At 35.0% G+C, this 23995-nt stretch overlaps 2 protein-coding genes across 3 annotated transcripts; both read left to right on the top strand.

Annotated features, from left to right (window-relative positions):
* Nucleotides 1-1899: 1899 nt before the first annotated feature.
* Nucleotides 1900-4426, top strand: LOC132615296 (stress enhanced protein 2, chloroplastic). The gene is made up of 2 exons (XM_060329857.1): nt 1900-2334; nt 3691-4426. Exons 1-2 carry the CDS (start codon nt 1999-2001, stop codon nt 3958-3960), a joined length of 606 nt encoding a protein of 201 aa, XP_060185840.1. The 5' UTR covers nt 1900-1998; the 3' UTR covers nt 3961-4426.
* A 9432-nt stretch (nt 4427-13858) lies between these two features.
* Nucleotides 13859-22633, top strand: LOC132613805 (4-alpha-glucanotransferase, chloroplastic/amyloplastic). 2 transcript variants are annotated; one of them, XR_009572102.1, is made up of 17 exons: nt 13859-14417; nt 16359-16421; nt 16763-16851; nt 16972-17032; nt 17352-17430; nt 18630-18766; nt 18858-19016; nt 19118-19194; nt 19412-19551; nt 19637-19668; nt 19748-19822; nt 20079-20151; nt 20253-20341; nt 20449-20493; nt 21147-21299; nt 21976-22138; nt 22364-22633. XR_009572102.1 is itself a non-coding variant. In XM_060328047.1 (16 exons), exons 1-16 carry the CDS (start codon nt 14073-14075, stop codon nt 22078-22080), a joined length of 1722 nt encoding a protein of 573 aa, XP_060184030.1. In that variant the 5' UTR covers nt 13859-14072; the 3' UTR covers nt 22081-22289. The 2 variants fall into 2 exon arrangements, 1 of the variants encoding a protein (XP_060184030.1); XM_060328047.1 differs by lacking the exon at nt 22364-22633 and having other exon boundaries at nt 21976-22289.
* Nucleotides 22634-23995: the final 1362 nt, after the last annotated feature.

The raw sequence follows: 23995 nt of genomic DNA, 5'->3' as shown, positions 1-23995 counted from the left end.
GGGGGGGGGGGGGGACCGATCGGGGTGGGGAAGATGGTGGGCCATTTAGTGAACTCCTTTTGCGCACTAATTTAGTGCGTAAAAGGTACTTTGGTAACTTTTTTTTAATGTGTTATATTGATACCCAAACTCACTTTTTGGGTCATTTAAGTTGTTGATGCTGTATACCCGCATGCAATTCCAAAACCACCAAAATCACTTTCACTAACAAAGCAAGCCATCCATCCACATAAAGCTCTATTATCCAACCAACAATTTAGGCTTAATGCATATGCGGATTCCTAAACTTGCCCCTTTTTTCCATTTTGACACCTCAATTAAGTGTTATTTCTATTGAATCCCTGAATTTGGCCTCAAGTGTGTCTATCAAACACAATCCGACTTACATAGCATATATGATGAAGAATCACTGCTTAAACCAATCCAGTTTTGATTTCTTATTTTCTAGTTTTGGTTTCTAATATTCCAGATTTGGTTTCTTTATTTTCAATTTTGGGTTTTAGTTTTCATTTTTGGTTTCTTATTTTTCAGTTTTTGATTTTCCAATTTTTATTTTTCAGTTTTGGTTTTCAGTTTTTACTTTTCATTTTAAGTTTTTATTTTCAGTTTTAGGTTCCAGTTTTGATTTCTTATTTTTCAATTTCTATTTTTCAGTTTTAGTTTTCAATTTTGATTTCTCATTTTCCAATTTTGTTATTTGATTAGTTTAAGTGGTGGTTCTTCACTATATATGCTATGTAAGTCGAATTGTGTTTGATAGACACACTTGAGAATAAATTCAAGGGTTCAATAGGAATAATTTTTAGTTAAAGTGCCAAAATGAAAAGAAAAAAAAGTAAATTTAACGGGCCGCATATGCATTAAGCGAATAATTTATCATTACTCATTTCTCCATCCAATTTTTAGTCGTCATTACTCACCTTGCTACTTTGAAAGTCATGTTAACGACCAATTCAACATCCACGTCTTCTTCTTTTTCTCTCCACCCAATAACTATACTACACCTTACACCAGACATCCCTTTTCTTAGACGTGGACTATTCACAATCACCACCAATAACTAACCCGTACCCCTAAAATGAGTCTTTAATCAAAATGTTCACTTAAGTTTAGGATATGTCTGTTTTTGTCCTTATTATATTACCCTGAGCATATATGTCACTTAAGTTTGCAAAAATTAAGCACTTTTAGTTCAACTGATGAAACTCCCAAGCGTATCATTTAATTATGTGTTAAGGATCTTCTTTTTGTTTCAGTCCTCCTTTATTATCCACAACTGTGTATACTTGCTTTCTTCCATATGTTGTCAATTACTTCGAATTTGGAGGACACAGATCTTGCATCTACAAATAACTATATCTTGCAGTATCATAGGTTCCCTTTTATATTCCATTGTAGGCGTTTAAAAAATATAAGCTGGTAACCCATATCGGTTAAACCAATAATCGAATTGTGAACAACTTTTAGCTGATCATTAGTCGATAATCGATAAAACCAAACCGATACATTCAAAACCGATAAATAACGAGAACGTCTTCTACTTGACAAAGTTAAATGACGATTGTGATTGGTTCTTCTTTAATAGTTCAATTTCCCCCTAATTGCAGTATATTTTCCTTACTAAAAAAGTATTTGTTTATCTAAAATTTTCATTGACCGAAGAAAAATATTTACTAGACAAGAAAACCATCTCTATTTAGCTCATTTTTCACTCTGAACATGACAATATGACATTTTCTCTTGTCTTGTGGTCGTTCAATATTCTGTTAGTACGACTAGAAGTGCTGAATTATTACAAACTTAAAAGAAAAGGGATGAAAAATAGATGACCCTCAAAGTAAAAGGACCATTTGATTTGAATTAAAAAAACTCCCCCTAATATTCCATCCAGAATAACCCCCTTCTCAAAATGCTTTCTCTCTCTCTCTCTTTCCCAATTTTAAGGAATCATCTCTTTGTTTGTTTCCTTCCTACTTTCTTTCTTTCTTGTTTCTCCAAATGGCCTTAAGAACCCGACCGATTTTCTGTGAGCTTATTAAACCACAGACTCAGAAGACTGAACCGGCGGTTTTTACCCCGGTTCAGAAGCCGAGAGTCATGTCATCATCAGAACCTAGAGGGCAGGAGAACAATAATAATGGGAAAATAATGTTACAGCCTAGGTTGACTACTTTAAGGTCATTTGGTTCGGATCCTGTTGGAGTAATCAAGACTAAAAACGGGTTTAATGGGGAAGATGACGAGGTTTCTCCATTCTTCGCAACGTTGTCGGAGTATATTGAGAGTTCTAAGAAGAGTCAGGATTTTGAGATTATCTCTGGTCGACTTGCCATGGTAATTAGTTACTTCCTCACTGTTTCTGCTTATATTACTAGTCTTATACTCCTTCCATGTTATGTGATATTTTTTTCCTTTTCAAAAGTTAAACTGTATGTTATTTTTCGTTTCTTGAGATTTAAATCGTAGTGAACTTTAACTAATATTTTAAGATGAATTTTTTTTTAAAGAAAAGTTGTCACTTAGAAGTGTATATATTTTTTGTGTAGTTTTTAAATATATAAATTTTAATTTTAAAATATTAAGGTAGTCTAATACAATTTAGTTTCAAAGTTTAGTTAAATTAACTCTCGAAAATCGAGAAATATCAATACTTTTGGACGGAGGAAGTATCTAGTTTGGAATCATATGAATCAAACTGATCGAGTTTTCAATTTCAACTGAAAGTTAAACTTGGAGTATGAATCAAACTGATCGAGTTTTTATTTAAAAGTTTGACTCTCGAACACCTGCGAGGAGAAGTATGATTCCCTAGTACAAGAAATAAGTTCTTATAAAATTTACAAAATTTGGAGGTTATTTGATGTGCTTGAATACTTTTCCTTTTATTAGAAATTGATAAAAAGACTACAAGTGCCAGAAGACACTCCAAAATTAGAGGACTTGAATCTTGATAGTCGAAAAGCTTTTTTAGTGGTGGTTAATACGGTATCTTTCAAACTGTTTGTAAAAGACAATAACCTCTTTATCAAAAAAAAGAAAGAGCAGTAAACTCTTTGTTACTGCAATTTCTCCTCAACCTGTTTAGCTAAACAAGGTGATTCACTCTTGAAACTTGACTAAGTACTGAGATGTAAGCTAACAGATCTTTATATCTCATGAAAATTTATTAGATCCATAGCAAACCGACATCAAATTATAGCCAAAAGAACACCAAATATTTCGAAATGAGAAGTACTGTCTAATTCAAGTCTAAAATTTGAAAGTCATCCTGATGAATGGAAATAAATAATCATATACAACAGACTTATCGCATCACTAATATAAATTAAGAGTTTACTCTAACCACCAAAGTTTGGGGTGGGGAAGCAGACGTCTCGAGAGTCTTGGGAATGGAGTATTCTCTATTCTAAAAAATGGGTCCTTTCAATGCGAATCCAAATTAGTCAAGCCTCAAAGCTGGCTCGACACCAAATACCACGTAGGAAAAAAGAAAAAGAGTTCACATTATGTGCACAGACAAAATAAAGAATAATTACAGTGTGAAGTTAAGCTGCTTTACAACATATAACTTTTCATATCAAGCTTGATATGGTAACTTGAAATTAAAGATAAAGTAATAACCAGTTCAATTGCACTGATAGTGTAAATTCCTTTACATTTCTAAGTTAAGTACTTGTCTATGTGCTTCAGATTGTATTTGCAGCAACAGTGTCCATGGAAGTTGTGACTGGAAATTCAGTATTCCGAAAGACTGATTTTCAAGGAATAGCTGAAGCTGCTGGTGTTTCTATTGCTGCTGTAGCTTGTGCTGCCTTTTTTGCTTGGACTTCAAGTTCTCGTAGCAGAGTTGGCAGAATCTTCACCATTGGTTGCAACACCTTCATCGATTCCTTAATCGATCAAATCGTCGATGGCTTTTTCTATGAAAACGAGCTTAGCGATTGGACTGACGATATCTAGACCTCAAATATCGAAAATATTGAAAAAAGTGTTATAAGTAGCTTAGTTTATCAAAGGGTTTGAAGTACAATATGTTTGATTAGGACCTTAGTTAATTAGTGTCTTGCTATGTTGCCCGAACTCTCCAAAAATGTTGTCGTATCTGTGCTGGATTCTAAAAAAATGCACTACTTCTAGAGGATCTGATGCGCACCGACGACATTTTTGAAGAGTCTGAGCGACATAAGTATCTTGTAAATAGATATCATATCATAGTTAAATATATTATAAAGAAGTTAGTACAATAATAAACCATCAAAAGAGAGGGAGGCCACACGTGAAAATGGTAATATGAAGTTGTCATCTTTCATTGTGATCAAGTATTCTCACTTTATGTATACCTTTATTTGAGACTTAGAGAATGTGTTGTTCTCTTGTGACATGGTGTTGTATATTCAATTTCGAAAAGGAATTATACCTTCCTTCCCATTTTGTTTTATGTATTAATTCTTTTCTTTCTTTCCTTAATTTGAATTCCTATTTGCTACTTCTTGCGATGTTTATCTTCACACAATGATTGCTATTATTTACAATGGGAAATATTTTAATAGGAAACTAGGAAAAACTGGAAAATTCAATTACCATTTGTAATGGTTAATTAATCAATTACTTCAGATAAAAATACCAGTTTGGTTCTGGATTACATTTCAGTATTTGGGAATAGTTACTTCACGCAGCAATCAACACAACTTCTGCCTTTTTTGAAACAAGCTGGAGTATTTTCCAGGAATAAACTGTCCTTTTGGTCACTATGGTGAGCCTCTCTTTACCATGACAGTAAATTTAGAATTTTAATTTGATAGGTACAATCTTTATGATGTTAGTGTTATATTATTATACTTTTAGAATTATGAATTCAAAATATAATATTTATTAAAAATTTGACAATTTTTATATGTATATCTAAGGGTGTGTTCGGTATGGAGGAAAATGTTTTACTGGAAAATGTGTTCTTGGAAAATAAGTGAATTTTTACTTATTTTCTCATATTCGTTTGGATAGCGGAAAATAAGTGAATTTTTTACTTATTTTTTCATGTTCATTTGGTTGGTAGAAAATATTTTCAGGAAAATACTCACCCAAACCCCACAACTTCACCACAACCCCACCACTCCATACCACAACAACCCCCACCCCCTTACGCCCACCCCCACGCCAAACCCTTTTTTTTTTTTTTTGAAGTTTTTAATTTTTTTTCTGAATTTTCTAAACCACCACATCCCTCCCCCCCCCCCCTTGCGTGGACCCATATCACACCAACCCCCACCCCTAATTTTTTTTTTGAAGTTTTAAATTTTCTTTTCTGGATTTTCTAAACCACCACATCCCTCCCTCCCCCCCTCCCCCGTGTGGACCCATATTACACAATCCTCACAACCACCCATCCCCCACCCCAATTTTATTTTATTTTGATGCAAAAAAAAAAAAAAAAAATCTAAACTTTTTTTTCAAAACAAAGTAAACTTTTTTGGGGGTGGGGGGTGCGGTGGGGTTGGGGTGGGGTGAGGTGGTGGAAGTGGTTGGGTTTTGGTAGTTGGGGGTGGGGGGTGCAAAAAATCAAAAAAAAAAAAAATTCAAAACTTTTTTTTCAAAACAAAATTAATTTTTTTTTGTGGGTGTAGGGTGGTGGGAGTGGTTGGGGTTTGGTGGTTGAGTGGTTGGTGGAATGCATTGTGGACTTGTTTTCCCTACTTTTATAGGGAAGTCATTTTCCCCATTTTTAAGGAACTTGTTTTCCTAAAGAAAATATTTTCAAAAAATTTCGACCAAACGAACATGAGAAAATTGGAAAACATTTTTCGGAAATGTTTTCCTTCATACCGAACACACCTTAAGTCTTGTATTAGAAGTGTTGCATTTAGTTGATCAACTGGAGATCCCAAGTTCAGAATTCGACCAAGGAAAGGAGTACTTTGCTTTGAGGATGATTAGCAATATATATATATTGCTATATTACTACTAGTTTTTTTTTTTTTTTTTGCAAGCTTCTTGAGCAAGTTTCTAAAGGATGAATTTCTCTCAACCAGTAACATAGGTATAAGCAGGTGGAAGAAGAAGATTGTGCATTTTGTATAATTAAGAATGTTATGTATTCTCCATGTCGTATTGAACTAACATTTCTATCCTCCGCCATGTACTCACATTTTTTGTCATTAATATTATACAGATTTTGTATAATTAAGAATGTTATGTATTCTCCATATCGTATTGAACTAACATTTCTATCCTCCGCCATGTACTCACATTTTTTGTCATTAATATTATACAGAGATTGTGACATAGCCTAACAGCCCTAACCCCACTTGTCCAAATAGGTAACCTGTAACGTGGTATATATGGGTAACCACTATTTATGTATGCAATAACTAGCCAGCTTGGGAGGAAAACATATCGGCAAAACACAAGAGAGATGCTGGGTATATGTTACATCCGGTATTTTTGCATATTCGAAAAATTGGAGATAACTTGGCTTATAATGAATGAGGCCATAATTGGACCTTACTTGGTATGAATGTGTTGGCTGTGAAATTATTGGTGTGAAATACGAAGGAAGGCCAAGGGCAAAAATTGGAATTTCGGAAATTAGCCTCGGGAATTTTAAATTAGCCATAAGTAATTGGGCTTGGGGAATCAAAAAAAAAAAAAAAAAAAGAGAAGGCCCAAATATGCAAAGGGTGGCCGGCCATGGTAATTAAAATGGCCCAAGCCCACAATAAATTTAACTCATGTATTAATAAGAAGATGATCCATAATTCTTTCCTTTTCAAGAAGTTTCAAGAACATAAAATTGAGAGGAAAAAGAAAGAAGGCCGTAAGAGAAAGAGAAAAGAAAAGAAAAAAAAATCTTGGAGTTAAATCCTTGGTTCAAAAATCCATTTCTTGTGGGATTATTACTAAGTGCAAGATTCTCTCCAACTTGGTACAATTATTTTGGCAAGAAACTATCTTTGGTAGCAAGGAGAATTTGTTGGTAAAAAGGTAAGAATCTTATGTTCTTTTCATGTTATGAAGCTTTGTTTATGTTGTGGAATGTAGGAATGGGTAGAAACTATGGAAATATGGAAGTTTGTATGGTATTGGTATGTATGCATATGTATGGCCGTGTGTGTGCATAATTGTGTGGCTGAGATGTGTTGAATTTTGTATTGTATCCTAGTTGTGATTATGATGGAATTTATATTGGAAGTGAAAGTTGAATGAATTAGGGGAAGTTGGAAAATATAGCATGTGGCCGTGTGGTGTGATGTGGATGATGGAAGGTGAATTAAATCTTGTTAGTATGTTAAGTGTGTTATTGTGAAGTGAATGAAAGAATAATGGTTTTTGTTATCATGGAAGAATGGTTGTTAAGTTGTTGTAGGAAATTATGCAAATTTATTGTCACTTATGTAAAAATGGAAATGAAAGTATTAAGAGGCAAATTATGGTTGTCATTGATGAAGTTGAAAGATAGAAATATATCATGAACATGTTTGCTAAAAGATTGGAAGTTGTGGGTGAATTATGCTTTTGGTAGGAAACTTGTATATTGTGCATACTTTATGTATATTTGGTGAAAACGATAGGATATGCCTTTGAATCATGTTGTAGTGATCTTGATGAGTGATGAATATGAAAATAATAAGTTTGGTTTGGAAGCGTAAGGTCGGAATGAAAGATGTTACGTTATGACGGAAAGATGGCAAATTGTGCCATATTATGTGTTTTGAAATACTTGTTGTCATTATGGATATTGTTGTTGGGTTGCGTTGATTGTTTGGCTGTGTTTAACTTTTGGGGATGTTATATGTATAAAGGAAATGCTGCCGAAATTTCGGTAGGCAAATATGTATTGAATTTGGAGTCTTAAGTCTTGAATTTGACAATTGGTAAACATGACCATTTGTAGATTCTGGACGAGATTGGAATCGAAGTCAAGCGAGCGTAAGGCGCAATCGAGGTATGTAAAGCCTACCCCTTCCTTCTTAGGCATGTTCTGAACATAATAGGCTCGGCCGCGAGCCTTAAATACGACTTCGTTCCCCGGAATTCGAGATGGAAACCCGTTCCAATTCCTTCAGCGAGACTGAATCACTTTTCTTATAATTTGTCCCTAAAGTGAACTTTTGTATGAAACCTTCCTAAACGAAGTCGGAATACTCCCAAATGATTATGGATGACCTCTTAAGGTCTATTATCAGTAATTTACATATGTCGCCTCAAGTTGGTCCGAGGTGGGCCCACAAGGCCCCGACACTTTTTATATGACCTGAATTGCCCTATTTCTGTCCGTTTCTCACAGGTAACATCTGGACTATTATTCTGATCACGATATGACTACTTTTTATATAAATTTTACAAAATGGCTTTGACATCAAAAAAAAATCTGATTCTGGTAATAATCTGTCGTGCCTTCCCAAGCAGGATATAGGCGCACATTATGAATGCTATCCGAATACTCTGATTTGACTCGCCATTTGGCCTACTTCAGTTTGATTGAGTCGGTATAACGATCTGTATGTATGTGGTTTCTCATTAATCTGTTCATGGATGTCTCAATGCTTCCTTTCACCGGATGCCGGGCCGGTTTATATCGTGCGGATGGGCCGCCGAGTCCCTTGTCGGGGGCCGGGTCCCATGTATGAATTCTGAAGTATGATGTGTCCGGTTCCGGGGTGCTGTGGTATATGTCGTCCCCGGTTACCGTGTATATGTTACGAAGTATGATGTGTCCGGTTTCCCGGCGTGCGATCTGTCCCCGGGGTTACCGTGGTTATGATATGATGTGTTATGTGACGGAGATGTTCGAAGATGTGAAATCTTCTGAAATATGATATGTTGTGGCGCCAAAGGCAGGAGTGGCGACCACGTTCTTGTGCCCTATTATGATTCTGTCTGTCTGATTGGATTCTGATTCTGTCTGTCCGTATGGATTATGATTCTGTCTGTCCGTCTGGACTATGATTCTGTCCGGTATCCTTCCGTCTGTCTGTCTGGACTACGACTCTGTCCGGTATATCTCTGTCTGTTCGTTGGATTACGATTCTGTTTGCTATATTTCTGTGCTTCCGGTTCAGACTATGATTATGTTTGTTATGTTTCTGCTTTACATACTCGGTACATTTTTCGTACTGATCCCCGGTTCTTCGGGGGCTGCGTTACATGCCCGCAGGTACAGACGCACCTGAAGATACGCCGCCAGTCTAGGGCTCAGATTCTGCTATTTTGAAGAGCTCCTTTGGTCCGGAGCGTGTACTTTTGGTATATATCTTCTGTCTTCTGTATATTCTGTATGTATGGCAACTCTGGGTACGGCGGGGCCCTGTCCCGTCATATGACTCTGTCGGTCTGTTTAGAGGTCTGTGGACATATTTGTGGGTTAGGGTCTTTCTGTACGGATGTGTGTATATGTTGTGTTTGGGGCGACCCCATTCGCCGCGGCGGCCGGTCCGCATATGTTTATATATTGCTTTGTTGGCCGGTGTGGCCTTTGTTGGTATTTTCTATGCGCAGGGTTATTTTGGATAGTATGTAAAACAAAGGAAACTCTGCCAAAATTTTTCTGGAAATTATCTAAATTTGAAATATAGCCTTGACGGCTTCTGCTTTATACTTGAATGCGTTTGATAACAGTTGAGATAGCGTTGGATAGATGTGTTTGGGTGCCCAGATCGGGTACTAGTCACGGCCTACGGGGTTGGGTTGTGACAGTATATAAGTAAGCAGGCCTTATGTAATGAACTTATATTGCATTGAAATGGATAATTGAAATTACATGTACAAATATAAGGGTTCATCTTCAAGCTATTACAAATACTCCAAACGAGTAATCAAATCTTTCAAGGAAGAAGAAACAAAAAGGAAGAAGGGAGAGAGATTCCAGAATTAACCTAAGCAACTACAAAAGTAAAGAGAGAACTGCATAGCATGAGCCCTAATAGATTATATTCCTCTTTTTTATATAGGAAGCTTCTTGGGGTCCCAAATGTAATTCTACATCTTCACCAATGGGCCCTCCAACATGGTTAAATTCGTAACATCTTGCACCCTAATGACGCATTTTAAAGCCATGCGAGCCTAGCTCAAAGCGGACAATATCATTAGCGCGTTGGGTCATTACAGATGGTATCAGAGCCACTCTTGTGTCAGCCTTGTCGTGGTGGATCAAGATGTGACACTCAGCTTAGGAGGAAAATCCCACATCGGCGAAACACAAGAGAGGTGTTGGATATATAAGTAAGCAGGCCTTACATCTTAGTGACACGTTTTAAAGCCATGCAGACCTAGCTCAAAGCGGACAATATTACTAGCGGGCTCTATTAAATATGAAAGTGGATATTCATCAGTATGGAAATGGCACATCAAATTTTGTACTCCAGTTTCCCTTCTTATTGACGCAACCATTTGTTTTTTAAATAATACTTGCGTATTGGGAAAAAAAGTGCCGTACTTGATTAACTGTTAGTCACTTCTCAGAGTCTAATTTCAATTTAATAAGATAAAATCTTATCCTAAACATTGTTAAAAATCGAAGTTAACATTCAATATTATATTAAATTAATTTACATGCATTAAAAGGTTAACATCGATTAATGAGTTTTATTCCTAAACATAAACAAAAAAAGAAAAACGAAAACGGATAAACATGTGAAACGAGCTTTAAAACCTTACAAATACTAATTGATGTATCAAATCTACTATCTATTACCCAAGTGGGGATAAGCACACAGGTCGGGGTCAACATGTCTGCCTGGCATGAAGACAATTATGGCATTTCGGGAAAATTATGCATTGTAGTGTTGCACATCATGAAATGAAAGTTTTGGACTATTAGCTACCCATTGTACAAGAATCTTGCGTCCCCTTCTACGGCTACATTTGCCCTTGCTTTTGAATTTATTTCATTATTTGTCCATGGCAACCGTGAGTGCTTTTAAATGTATCAGAAAAGGACCGTTTGCCCAAGGACACGTGGTTTGCCCACATAGTATTTTATAACCATTGTTGTTTGAGGCAATTTTACTAATAGGACACGTCAAATCTGTGGGACCCACACTGAAATTTTAAATAGAAAAAAATTGGAGAAACACATTACAGCTTGCTGTGTCCATAAATATAAAACCTACTATTTTAGCGTCAAAACAAATCCAATTTACGATAATATCAGTTTCCTGAAGTACAATAATTGTCATCTTCTGACTCTTCGATTACTTAATGAATCACTAAGAACTCAAAGATTAGTTCATTGCATTAAAATTTTATTATTTAGGTGTAACCTTTTAAGTGAATTTTGAATTACTTATTATACTGCTTTTGTAATTCCAATCTTCTTACTGACAAATATTGTTAGTTTCAATTTATAGTTGACGGGAATATCGTTCAACTCCCTAAATAATACTTATGTCTAGCAAATTGGAAACGGGGATGATTTTTTTATGTTTTTTGAGTGTCAAAATATTCTTTTTATGTTGTTGCATAAAATGGGTTAATTAATGTTATCTTGGGTTTATTGTCACTTGGTTGAATTAACCACGCACCATTAAAGATCCATTTGTGTTTGAAAAGTTATTAAAGTGCAAATTTCATGCAAAAATATATCAGTCTAAGAAAAATAAAAAAATTTGAACCACTAATACATATCATTTTTTGATTTTGATCTTATATATTTTGTTCATCACACATTCGAGATATCTTGTGATTAAATGTGTACAAATCATGTAATTGGCGGAAAATTCGATTACCATCCATGAATTAAAAAGCTATGAAAATAATTTTTGGTTGAACCTGAAAAATAAATTCAACCAAAAATTAATATTAGAAGTTAAGTTCAAGTTGAAGTTGAAGATAGAAAAGTATAATACTAAGAAGGGTAGAGTTACCATCTTAATTAGAAAACTTGAGTATAAAGTTAATGATACAAAGTTTCAGTTACATACTGATAACACCTATACTGACCCAATTTGAGCATAGAATTTTCTATGAGTAATAGGAAAAAATAAATAGTTTATTATTTGGAAAAACTTTTGACCTTAATAAATAAGACTCATACATTTAATTTGTAAAACTACTTAAGCAATTAATAATTAATTGGCAAAATAACACAAAATATCACTAAAATGTAAAATATTTACCCGTTCATGCCTCTTTCTAAATTAATTTCACGTTTACCCAGGCGGTTGAAAAAATTTACCCGAGTATCCCCTCGCCCAAAACCCTTCCTCCATAATATCATATTAGTATATTTATATATCATGATGGCATCATGGAGGGTTGATGAGTGTTTTTTGAAGAAATGAAAGAAGTCCTCTATTATACCATCATGTTATATAAAAGACAGGCTGATACCATGTCGGTATCATAATTTTGGAGACATTTAGGATAAATAATTTTAGGGACACGAAAGTAAGAGGAATAGGGGCAGATAATTTTTTTGTTTTCAGGGGGAATCGGCATTCTTTTCCCTTAAAAATACATAAAAAAAATATTCTTATTATATTAGCACGGGCCTATGATCACTAGTGTATAAGATACATGACCTTTTCTCCATATTAAAACATTATTATATATGAGGTTCCAGTTTTGCATGTTAGTATTAAACGATATGTACCAAAAAGAAAAGGTATTTATGTTTAGAATTAATATAATTAAAATTTTTATTTTATTTTTAATAAAATAATTTATGGTCAAATAACTATTTAAGATATATTTTAGACCATAAATTATTTAAAAAAAAAAAGAATTCTGCTTATATTCTCGCAAATCAATAGAACCACATAATCTGGGTGTGGCTTATATCATCTTTGGGATGGCGGCAATTTGGTCCATCGCTTTTGAATTGGCTTAATTCGTTGATGGAAATTGTGACTCCCGATCAATTACATGAAGCCATTATGATTCTTTGGGAACTTTGAAATGCTAGAAATAGTCTTGTGTGCCATGAAAAATCTCTGCGACCTGAAGTTGTTATCCAAAAGGCAGCCCGATTTTGGCAGGATTAGACTAAGGCAAGAACGACAACTTCCAATCGTATAGAGACGAGAACTGACTTTGCAATTAAATGGTTTTCTCCTGATGAAAATATCCTTAAGTGCAACATTGATGCTTCTTTTTATCTTGCTTCGGGAGTAGCAAGAGTCGGTATACTGGTCTAGGGTTCTTGTGGAAACTTCATAAGAGGCCGCTCTAGTCGGTTAGATAGGTCACGTGACTCACTCATGGCCGAGGCTTTGGGTGTTCGAGAAGTACTGAGCTGGCTAAATGATCACTTTACATCAACACCTATTATTGTGGAGATTGACAACCTTTTGGTTAAACAAGTTATGGAGGAATCTGACGGCAACAACTCTTATTTTGATGTTATTATTCATGATTATATTGTAAAGCACTCATGTGTAACTGTACTTCTATTTCTTTATCTTTTGTTAAAAGATCAGCGCTAGTGTGCCCATATGTTAGCTTGGGCTTGCGGTTCTTTGTCTGATGCTATGGAGGGGATACTAGATTCCCATATTTGATTCATGACGTACGCAACTTTGATTTGATTAATAGCTGATCAGAATGCTTTTTTCAAAAAAAAAAAAAAGAAGAGAGTATTACTTCTTTAATACTAAAAGTATAGTTGAAAACACTTGTTAATGTTTGTCCTAAATTCTTAAGGCGACACTCATTTGAGACAATTTTTTTTTTTTAAGTTGACACTTATTTTGTGACTGACGAAATAAAATTTTATTATTAATAGAGATGACACATAAACAATAAATATTTATTGAAGCGAGATTGAAATTTAGATATAAATAAAGTAAATTATGTCAAATATCCTGTTAATTAATATTTATTTGTTAAGGGGTGAGTAAAATGAAAATGGTTTTCCCAATATGAGTTGCATCACGTGCTCCCTGTTCCCCACCGCAACTGCTTCTCTAACTCCTATTCCACTCCCAACTCCTCTTCCATCCCAAGCAAAATACGCCAATCCAAATATTCAGTATCAACCCACTTTCTCCAATCCATATTCTCAAATCTAACACTCTATATGTGTATAAGCTCATAAATATGAAGAAAATAAACTAACAATCTTCTCTCATTAGCAATCAATGGCAATTCCAACTTGTTTCTCCCTAATAATACCTTCTTCTTTCTCTTCTCCTAAATTGAACAACATTTTCCACTCTCCCATCCCAAAATTATCTAAACCCACTTTCAGTTTCCATGGAAAAAGATTACGGTATCAAAACGGCAACGTTGTTCCTTGTGTAGGCGAGGATTTACCGATAGAGTATGCTGATTGGTTGCCCAAACGGGAGTTAAGTGATCGTAGAAGAGCTGGTGTGTTGCTCCATCCAACGTCGTTTCCTGGACCATATGGTATTGGTGATCTTGGTCCTCAGGCTTTCAGGTTTCTTGATTGGCTCAATCTTTCTGGTTGCTCCCTTTGGCAGGTCACACTTCAACTTGCTCTTTTTAAAAGATTATACTTGTGCACTGAGAAATGTGCCGTGTTACTGTTGCTTATTACTAGTAATTACTCCCCATCCCAATTTAAATATGAGCACTGGGTTTTAAGAAATAAAGGGATATTTTTGAATCTTTGTGGTCTTAAATTAAATATATGTGTAGTACTTTAAATCTTATGTTCTTAAACTTGTCATGTAGGATATTGAAATTGGAAAACTTCATAAATATACAAAAATACACTCTTTGTGGGACAAACCAAAAAAAAAAAGAGTAAGACACTTGAATTGGGATGGAGGGAGTAGTAATTAACAAAAAAAGAAGGAACTTTTTTTTTTAAAGATAATTACAGTCCAATGACTTTCGGTGATCGAATTTATGAAATAGCCAACAAATGTATAGGTTTGGTATATTATAAGTATGAATATACATATAATATACATAAATTGATAAAAAAATGGATCTTGGGCATAACTCAATCCCAATAGCTAGCTCACGAGTGAGGATTGTCCAAGACCATTTAAGGAGACTAAACAGCCATTTACCCACTGATGTGGGACTCCAACATAAATATACATATGATATATATAATCAGTGTATAGGTTTTGTATATTTTGACTAGCGTCCGTAATTAAGTTTGGCAGAGGGACCAAAAATGAAAGAAGCCCTTTTTTGTTTTACCATTTGGATGTGACATTATGGTTGCAAGATTAGAAGTCTGCTATGCTACCATGCCAATAGTTTCTTACCTCTTTTTATGGTCGCAAGGAACACAAAGGTTATGTCTTAGTGGAAAGATTACAAATATGATAAAAGAATGCTGAAGCTAAGGGCGTGTTCGGTATGGTACAGACGAAAATGTTTTCCATTTTCACTTATTTTCTGGTGTTTGGTAAGTAAGAAGAAAATATTCTTCCAAAAGCATTTTATATAATCTAGGCAAAACTATGGAGGTTGGGTGGAGGTTAGGAGTGTGGGAATGGGGGGCTATGGGGGTGGGGATGGAGGTGGGGTGTATTGGAGGGTGAGGGGGAAGACAATTAATGTGGAATGTCACTAATGGAACTTGTTTTCCCTAGTTCCATTAGCGAATGGAAAACATGTTCCGGAAAATGTTTTCTTCCATATAAGCCACACCCTGAAAAAATTAAAAGCTAGCACAAATAGGAGTTGTGAGTATAACTACTCCCTCTGTTCACTTTTACATGTCCATATTGACTATGCACACCCCTTAAGAAATAATAAATGAAGTGCATAATTTACTATGGTACCCTTATTAATTGGTTCATAATTTTAATGGACTTGAAAAAAAGATTTGAATTAAGTAATTAATGCTATGGGTAACACAGGAAAAATAAATTATTTTTGTCTTGATATACTAAAGTGGACAAGTAAAAATGAACAGAGGAGTATTTGTTAGTACTTATTTGTCGGAGGAAAAGGGGAAAAAAAGCTTACAAATGTAATTACTTGCTTTCAAGAAATTAGCATCTAGATAACAGGGATCTTGGCATCTCAGTTTTGCACTTATATCAACTCATGTATGTGGGTGTTGGAACCTACAATAATTGATGCCTGGGTTGTAATTTGGTAAGGGGAATAGCAGCTCACTTACTAATAAGGGCAAGAAGTACCTTTCTGGTTATTTAGCTTTTCCTTTTGGTCTAGAGTTTGCACTCTCTTGTTAGCTCAAGATTGTCCTCGTAATGATTGTTTTGAGGAGCTTATCGTCTCGAGTTATATGGTCTTGATTGATGTAGTAAGTATGATTTTGAATATTTACTTGAGAACATAATAGTCTACTCTTAAAACTGGAGATCAAGATCCAATCTCACCCTTCGTCTCAACAATGGAACCGAGCTGATTCTAACTTTCTTATTACTAATTTGAAACTAAAAAGCGACATGACTTTCTGTGCTTATTTTCAGGTTCTTCCACTTGTACCGCCTGGAAAGAGAGCCAATGAAGATGGATCACCCTATTCAGGGCAGGTGATATGAATTCTCCTTTTGTTACGTTTTAAGTGAGTTGGTCATCCTTTCTACATGCCATAGAAATTCAATAGAAAGCAGGAGAAGCTAAATTTTTCTTTGAAAAAAATTACAGAGTATTTTGGGCAAAATGCTGTAACGTGAACTGCTTGAATATACGCATTCAATGAGGCACAACTTTGAAAATTTTGTGGTGTTTGATTCATGTTATATTGGGTTCATTCTCTTTGCAATGAAATTTATTTGATTAAGTATTCATACCTACAATCTGTAGAGATCTTGAAACAGTCATATTGTTAATCTCTACACAACATTGAAATGACATCACTGGTTGCTTTCAGGATGCAAATTGTGGAAACACCCTTTTGATTTCTCTTGAAGAACTTGTTGATGATGGTTTATTGAAGAAGGAGGAGCTTCCGGAGCCAATGTGAGCCACTTCATAACATTCTCCTTACAATTCATTAGTTTTTCTGCACATAGAAATTTAACTGGAGCATTACTTCACTTCCGATTCTTATTGTTTGGTTTTTTTTTCATTGTTCTGAAGAGCTGCGGATCGTGTCAATTACTCAACTATTTCTGAGATAAAAGATCCTTTAATAACCAAGGTAAAAATGAGCAGATACTTGTCGCTAGTTCTTCTTTTATTATATAAACATGAACATTAAGAAACCAAAGGGTTGAAAAATACTTTCAATAGAATGGATTTGGGTATGGGGAGAAGAGAAAGGAGGCTTAAGAATATACAAATATTTCTTTTCCCTTCAACTTCCTTACATGTCTGCTTCAAATTGTCAAATTTTTATTCTTCTGTACTCAAGCTTTCTGTCTCTGTTTTCGTTCTCATTATAGATAAATAATTTTTTCCCTTCAAAAATTGATAGCGCAGATGATCTTAAAGGGTAATTTATTCCTTAATCATCTTAGGCAGCAAAGAGACTTCTCTCCAGTGAAGGGGAACTGAAAGACCAGCTCGAGAACTTTCGCCGGGATCCAAATATTTCGAGTAAGATAAACATATTTCATTTCCTGATTAAGGTATAAGAGCAAGGACAGCCATGGTCTTCCAAACTGTGATAATGATTCTTCCGTTGTTTGGTTGCTATATTAGGGCAAGGAGAGGTTTACTCAGTCCCATATCACATATTGACCATAACGGATAAGCAAGCCATCAAACGGCCCAATCAACATTTATAAAACAATTACGCCTAGTTAAATGCTTTTCAAAGCGCGATTCATATGCCATAAAATATGTATACCTTCCATCCAAGGACTATATATAACTATTTATCCCTAAAATATATACGCAACTCTCAGAGGGTTCTCGTGGGGATTCTACAAGATACAAGAAAGGTGGCGACAATCCACCTTGGTTCCACCGGGAATGATTGAAGATCATTTTGTGGTGTTCTGATCCCCACATATGTAGTAAAATGTATTGTACTGACTTGATTATCCTTCGAAAAGGATTTTTTCGTTAGAGATTAAATTGAATCATACATGCGGTTTACTTTTGGTTTTTGTAAGAAAAGAAGTGATTGGAATAAATCAAGGTCTATTCTAAATAAAATATATAAATCTTTTTTTTCTTGGCTGAAAAAAGAAATAGGTGGTGGGACAATGAGATTTGTGGTGAAGCTTCCTTAACATTGGAGGAACTTGAAAACTTGTATTTTTTAATTTTTTTTGCCTCTAATTAGCTTATTGAATTGTACTCCAGAGGAAGTTAGACCACTAGTTAACTTATTGTGGCAGTGGAAGATTACTCATACGTAAAGAATCTGATAAGCTAGGTTCTAGAATCTTTTTCTAACTCTATTTTAAATAACCCAACTCGTTATTGTCATTATTACTACTGGTACTCAGTAAATACTTCTAAAATTAATATTTTCACACCCCACTAACTCAGGGTAGTTTTGAAAAAGTAAATTAGTAACAAACATAGTTACAAGTTTTTTTTTTTTTTGGGAATCTCATCCCAAAAAGCAATGTATCATGTTGTTATATTATAAGTAAGAAAAGGAAAATAATATGATATCGCTCATGGCAGTTGCAGATGGCATGTAATTTCATTGTCGTGTGTTGATATATTCACTTTGAAATGAAAAGAGAAGTCAGAAAATGGTGGGACATGTTAATAATTACTAAAAGTGGTTCTACTGATGCCTGCTACTGCTAAACATCATTTATTCAATGAAAGTGTAGGTTGGCTGGAGGATGCTGCTTATTTTGCTGCCATAGACAACTCTTTACACACTATTAGCTGGTATGATTGGCCTGAACCATTGAAAAATCGCCATCTTGCAGCTCTAGAAGAAGTTTATCAAAGTGAAAAGGATTTTGTAAGACCTCTTTAAAAATTCGAATGCTGACTAAGTTGGATCCTTGAAATTAGACAAATATTGAACAGTGATCTACTGCTACCTGGAACAGATTGACATATTCATAGCACAGCAGTTTTTATTCCAAAGACAATGGAAAAAGGTTTGTGACTATGCACGATCCAAAGGAATCGGTATAATGGGAGACATGCCAATATATGTTGGATATCACAGTGCTGATGTTTGGGCCAATAAGAAACAATTTTTGCTGGTTAGTATCCCTGGGGACCTTGATGATAAATAAGTTGGTGAATTACCTCTACCAACTTTTAAAGCCTTCTAATCTGCATAAACCATCTTTCTCTGTGGCAGAATAGGAAAGGTTTCCCTCTTATAGTTAGTGGTGTTCCTCCAGACGCTTTTAGTGAAACTGGTCAACTATGGGGCAGGTAAGTGTTATTCGGACACTAGATTGTCGAACAAACATTTCCTTTATCTGAAAATATCTATTTGAGCGTGGAAGTATATCTAGTTATTGCTTTTAGAAGACATACCTGGTGGAAACTTGTCGTTTTAGTTCACTGGCAGATCATATCTAAGTTCAATGTTAAACTGTCAATTTTTGTGCTATCCACTATTTACTGTGATTTTCTTTTTTGCTAAAAGCCCTCTCTATGATTGGAAAGCCATGGAGAAGGATGAATTTTCATGGTGGGTACGCCGGATTCGACGTGCAACGGATCTTTTTGATGAGTTTAGGATAGATCACTTTAGAGGATTTGCTGGATTTTGGGCTGTTCCTTCTGGTAACTAATGTTGGATGTTTATAGGCTTACATTTAACTTTGTATCAGTTGGGCACTCAAGTAACTTTTATAATCCATACTTGCAGAAGCAAAAGTCGCAATGCTGGGGCGTTGGAAAGTCAGATCTCTTCACATTTCTTTCATGTTTTGAATCTTAACGTCAAAAACTATCTCATTGTTTTATTTTAATGACTTAGGTGGGACCTGGAAAACCTTTGTTTGATGCTATCTTCCAAGCTGTTGGGAAGATAAATATTATAGCAGAAGACTTGGTATGTCTTAGGAGAGCATAACGCATATTTTCTCTCTGAAACCTCTGATTTTATGTCTGCTTTAATGCTTCCTATCAATATAAAAAAACATGCCTACTTTAATGTCTTCCCTGGAGCATTCTTTTGTAATTTGGTAGACATTTGAATGGTTGGACACTCCCATAACTTCATCTTTTAGGAAGTAAAGATTAATGCCTTCATGTAGTTTTATGGCTTTATTGCTACATCTTCTCATTCCAGTAATGCTAAATGACAGGGAGTAATCACCACGGACGTTGTTCAGCTAAGAAAGTCCATTGAGGCACCTGGAATGGCCGTACTCCAGTTTGGTATTTATATCTTCTGTCGTACTATAGAATGTGTGCAGAAAGTAGCGTTGAAATTTATGTGGCAATCTTGGTATAAACTCGTTCTTCCTTGTGTTGTTCAGCATTTGGCAGTGATGCTGAAAACCCTCATTTGCCTCACAATCATGAGCAGAACCAAGTTGTGTATACTGGAACACATGACAATGATACGGTAATCTTCTGTGCTTGATCTTGCTTTACTGTGTTTTTCTCCCGTCCCTATTATAACTACTCCCCATCCAACGTTTGTAAGCATTTCCTTTTGTTTGCATGTCTTAGATCCGAGGTTGGTGGAACATCTTGCCACAGGAAGAGAAATCCAATGTCAGTATGATGCATTGACTAAACCATGTGTTTTTGTACGAGAAAATGACAAAATTAGTCTCCTATGTTTGAGGGTAAGTTCAAAATAGTCCCTCACATAGCACTTAACAGTTTTGGTCCTTTAAGTTTGCCAAAAGATAACACTTTTAGTCTCCGCCAAATATTTAACGAACTCTGGCTATTAGATTTGACGGGAACTATGAAAAAAAAAAAAGAATTAGCGGGAACTCACATTTAGAGGTATAATTTTTTGTAGTTTGTGCTATTTTTTTTAAAGTTATTTCTAGGGTATGGTGTATCATTTTTGATATGCTATTTTTTTGTTTTTAAATCTTTTTAGTGTCTAGTGCAGCTTTTGTGTTGCGTATTGTAGGATTTGATGAGACTTCTTTAGTGTTTACGGTTAAATCTTTTCTTCCACCGGTTCCGTCAAATCTAACGAACATAAATTGTTAAACCATTTGCGGAGACTAAAAATGTTAACTTTTGGCAAACTTAAGGGACCAAAATTGTTCACTACATACTTAAGGGACTATTTTGAACCAACCCTCAAATATAAGAGACCATTTTTTCATTTTGTCATTTTTTGGCTATACATAACGTGAGATGAACAATGAACCCGAGTCTGTTGTTCACTTAAACTGCTGTATCAGGTACTAAAGTATTTATCAAACATTGAGGAAGAGGAAATATCGTGGGGCCTGATCAAAGCTGCAGTTTCTTCTGTAGCCCGTATTGCAATTATACCAATGCAGGATGTCCTTGGGCTTGGGAGTGATTCTAGAATGAATATTCCAGCCACTCAGGTATAGACAGAAATCTGTTTATATATAGTGAATAGTGAGTAACCAATTCTATTGGCACTTTGGAACTCTCTAGCTATGAACCAAAATACTATTTCCTTGACTGTTGAATTTCTTTTGCGTTTCAATAGCATCTGAATTATAATAGTATATCTAGCAGCCACATCAATATACTGGCGTTGTTATGTAGTAGAACTTCTTCATGTTAGGAGTCGTTTGATATAGAAACAAGTTAGCGGGATTGTAATACAGAGATTAGAAATGCAGAGATTAACTTTCTATCAGGCATTTGGTTCTTTGTACTAGAAATGGATATGTAGGGTAAAATTTTAGATGTACGCGTCTCTTAAACTTGATAACATTGAAAGGGTGTTGAATGTTGATGATGGGTTTGAGAAAAGATAAAGGGTAGTTTTGCTTTTTAATCCATGTTTTAGTTAATCCATGTATTGTTATTCCTTGTTATATTAGGTACAAAAGTAATAAACCAATTGGTGGATTAAAGTATACGAGGATTAGCTATGCTGTATTCAAACTACAAACCAAAAAACTGGATAAAGCAATACCAAATTTTATTTCATGATTATTTCATCTAACACATCAAGCGAAATGAGTCCGACTGTCTCACAAGTTCTCTTGAATCAACGTTTTAGTTCTCTTTTCCTTCCCGTAATTGCAGTTTGGAAACTGGAGTTGGAGGATACCTAGTTCTACCAGCTTTGACAGCTTGGATGCAGAAGCAAAGAAACTAAGAGATATACTTGCAATTTATGGGCGGATTTGATGATGAATGATGCTTAAGATGTTAAGGTGTTGGCAATCAGGGTGGACCTAGCCTATAGGTATGGGTTCACGTGACCCCAGTAGCTTTTGTTCTGACCCTGTATTTATATTAAGAAATTCATAAAATATTTATAAATATTCGACTGTGAACCTAGTTTTTATCATATATTAACTTGAAATCGTTATAGAACTCATAAATTTCAAATTCTAGATCGACCTCTGCTAGCAATGTTGCTTCCTGCAATATTTGTGTTTCTCAAGATGGTATATTTTTGTACCTGAAGGATATTCTCAGGCTCGGGACACAAATTGCTGAGAGCATAAACGATCGAAACAAGTTTTTTATGCCACAATTCACCGCATTGCTGCAAAGGAACGACTGTGTTTTCATTTTTCCTGATATTTAGGCTCCCTGGGGAAACAGATAAGGAAAGCTAAAACGCACGCTATGAATTCTATTATTCTATATTAGCCGGTATAAATTACAGATGCTAGAGCCATGCCATATTTATGCAGAAAAACTTAAAATTTTAAATTTCGACTGTTCTGACAATAAATAATGCATGTTTCTGTGTTCTTCCTATTTGGTGGAAATAATACGAACATTCCTTCTAGTTATGGGTAAATCTCTGTTTTCAAGAAGTGTTTCAACATATGCCCCTCTTCAGTGGCGGATCAGGATTTTCATTGGGGTGTTCGGAAAAAACAACAAAAGCTAAATATAAAAAATAATGTTGTCGGTGGGAATCGAACCTAAAGCACTAGAGACAATTTTGAACACCCTAGACCGCTGGAGCAAAGCTTTTGCATCTATTCAAAGTATTCAAAAGTTAATATATCTATATAAACACGAAAAATCTATCTAGATATACACTGTAACTTACCTGCCCCTCTTTTAAATTTTTAGTATCTTTACGTTAAAGTGACAATGGAATATAGTACTCGTATTAAAGGGACAAGGGTATGTAAATGAGTTTGCTCATTTTCGTCTTTGGTACTACTATGGAGGTAAAGGTTTACATTCTCCTTCCAATTCTTGAACAGTTTTAGATGTTCGCTTTAATCCTGTCACTCAAGATGACATTTTTGAAGTGTCATACATGCTATGCTGTTTCTGAGAATGGTGTAAATTCATTGATTTTTTAGAAAAATAAAATAAAAGGAACTCTAGAGTTGCTTATTGAAATAAATTATCTCAAAGTGGAGTGTATTTGCCTGATTACGTCAACGGTCTTCTTTGAACAATCTAAATTAATTCTTATCTGTTAGTAATCTAACCCACTATCCAAAATTAAAAAAAGAAAAAGAAAAAAAAAGTCTCAATCATTCTTGTAATCGTGCAGCTTTTAACGTATCGAACTCGTGACGCTTAAAAAGTTATGATCCTTCTATTTATAACTTACTCATTTAAGATAGTATAGCTCCTTAATATGTAATTTTAATTATTTGAGCAATTTCATGTCTTTAACTTATTCTTTCTTCCTTCTTTAGGTTCAATTTTCATTCCCTCAAATTGGGGCGGGATGTGATTGACATCTAACCTGCATTACCCGTCGAACCCTGTGGCTAAAAGTTGTTACACATGCAAATGAAAGCTAATACAATCTTTAATTAATATTTTTTCAAAAATGTGTTTAAAGAATCCGACATTGCTCAACAATTTCCTCTTTCTTTCCTTTTAAAAAAGGCAGTGCGGTGCACTAAGCTCCTGCTATGCTCGGGATCTGAGAAAGGACCGGACCACAATGATCAATCGTACACAGCCTTACTCTGCATTTTTGCATGAGGCTGTTTTCATGACTCGAAAAACTGCACTTCTTTCAAACACTAATTATATTTCTTTCCTTTGTATTATGAAAAATGATACTTCTTACATGCACACCTATGAAGGAAATTTAGGCCCCCAAAATTATGGG

Source organism: Lycium barbarum, chromosome 10, assembly GCF_019175385.1.
Source record: "Lycium barbarum isolate Lr01 chromosome 10, ASM1917538v2, whole genome shotgun sequence".
Taxonomy (NCBI): domain Eukaryota; kingdom Viridiplantae; phylum Streptophyta; class Magnoliopsida; order Solanales; family Solanaceae; genus Lycium; species Lycium barbarum.
This window is presented reverse-complemented; position numbering and strand designations above follow the sequence as displayed.

Bases quoted from the DNA above. Each gene is read 5' to 3' on its own strand.
- LOC132615296 (XM_060329857.1), top strand. From the start codon at position 1,999: ATGGCCTTAAGAACCCGACCGATTTTCTGTGAGCTTATTAAACCACAG. The intron at 2,335-3,690 runs GTAATTAGTTAC...TATGTGCTTCAG, and splicing joins TCTCTGGTCGACTTGCCATG to ATTGTATTTGCAGCAACAGT.
- LOC132613805 (XM_060328047.1), top strand. From the start codon at position 14,073: ATGGCAATTCCAACTTGTTTCTCCCTAATAATACCTTCTTCTTTCTCT. The intron at 18,767-18,857 runs GTAAGACCTCTT...TACCTGGAACAG, and splicing joins ATCAAAGTGAAAAGGATTTT to ATTGACATATTCATAGCACA. The intron at 19,669-19,747 runs GTCAGATCTCTT...TTAATGACTTAG, and splicing joins CAATGCTGGGGCGTTGGAAA to GTGGGACCTGGAAAACCTTT.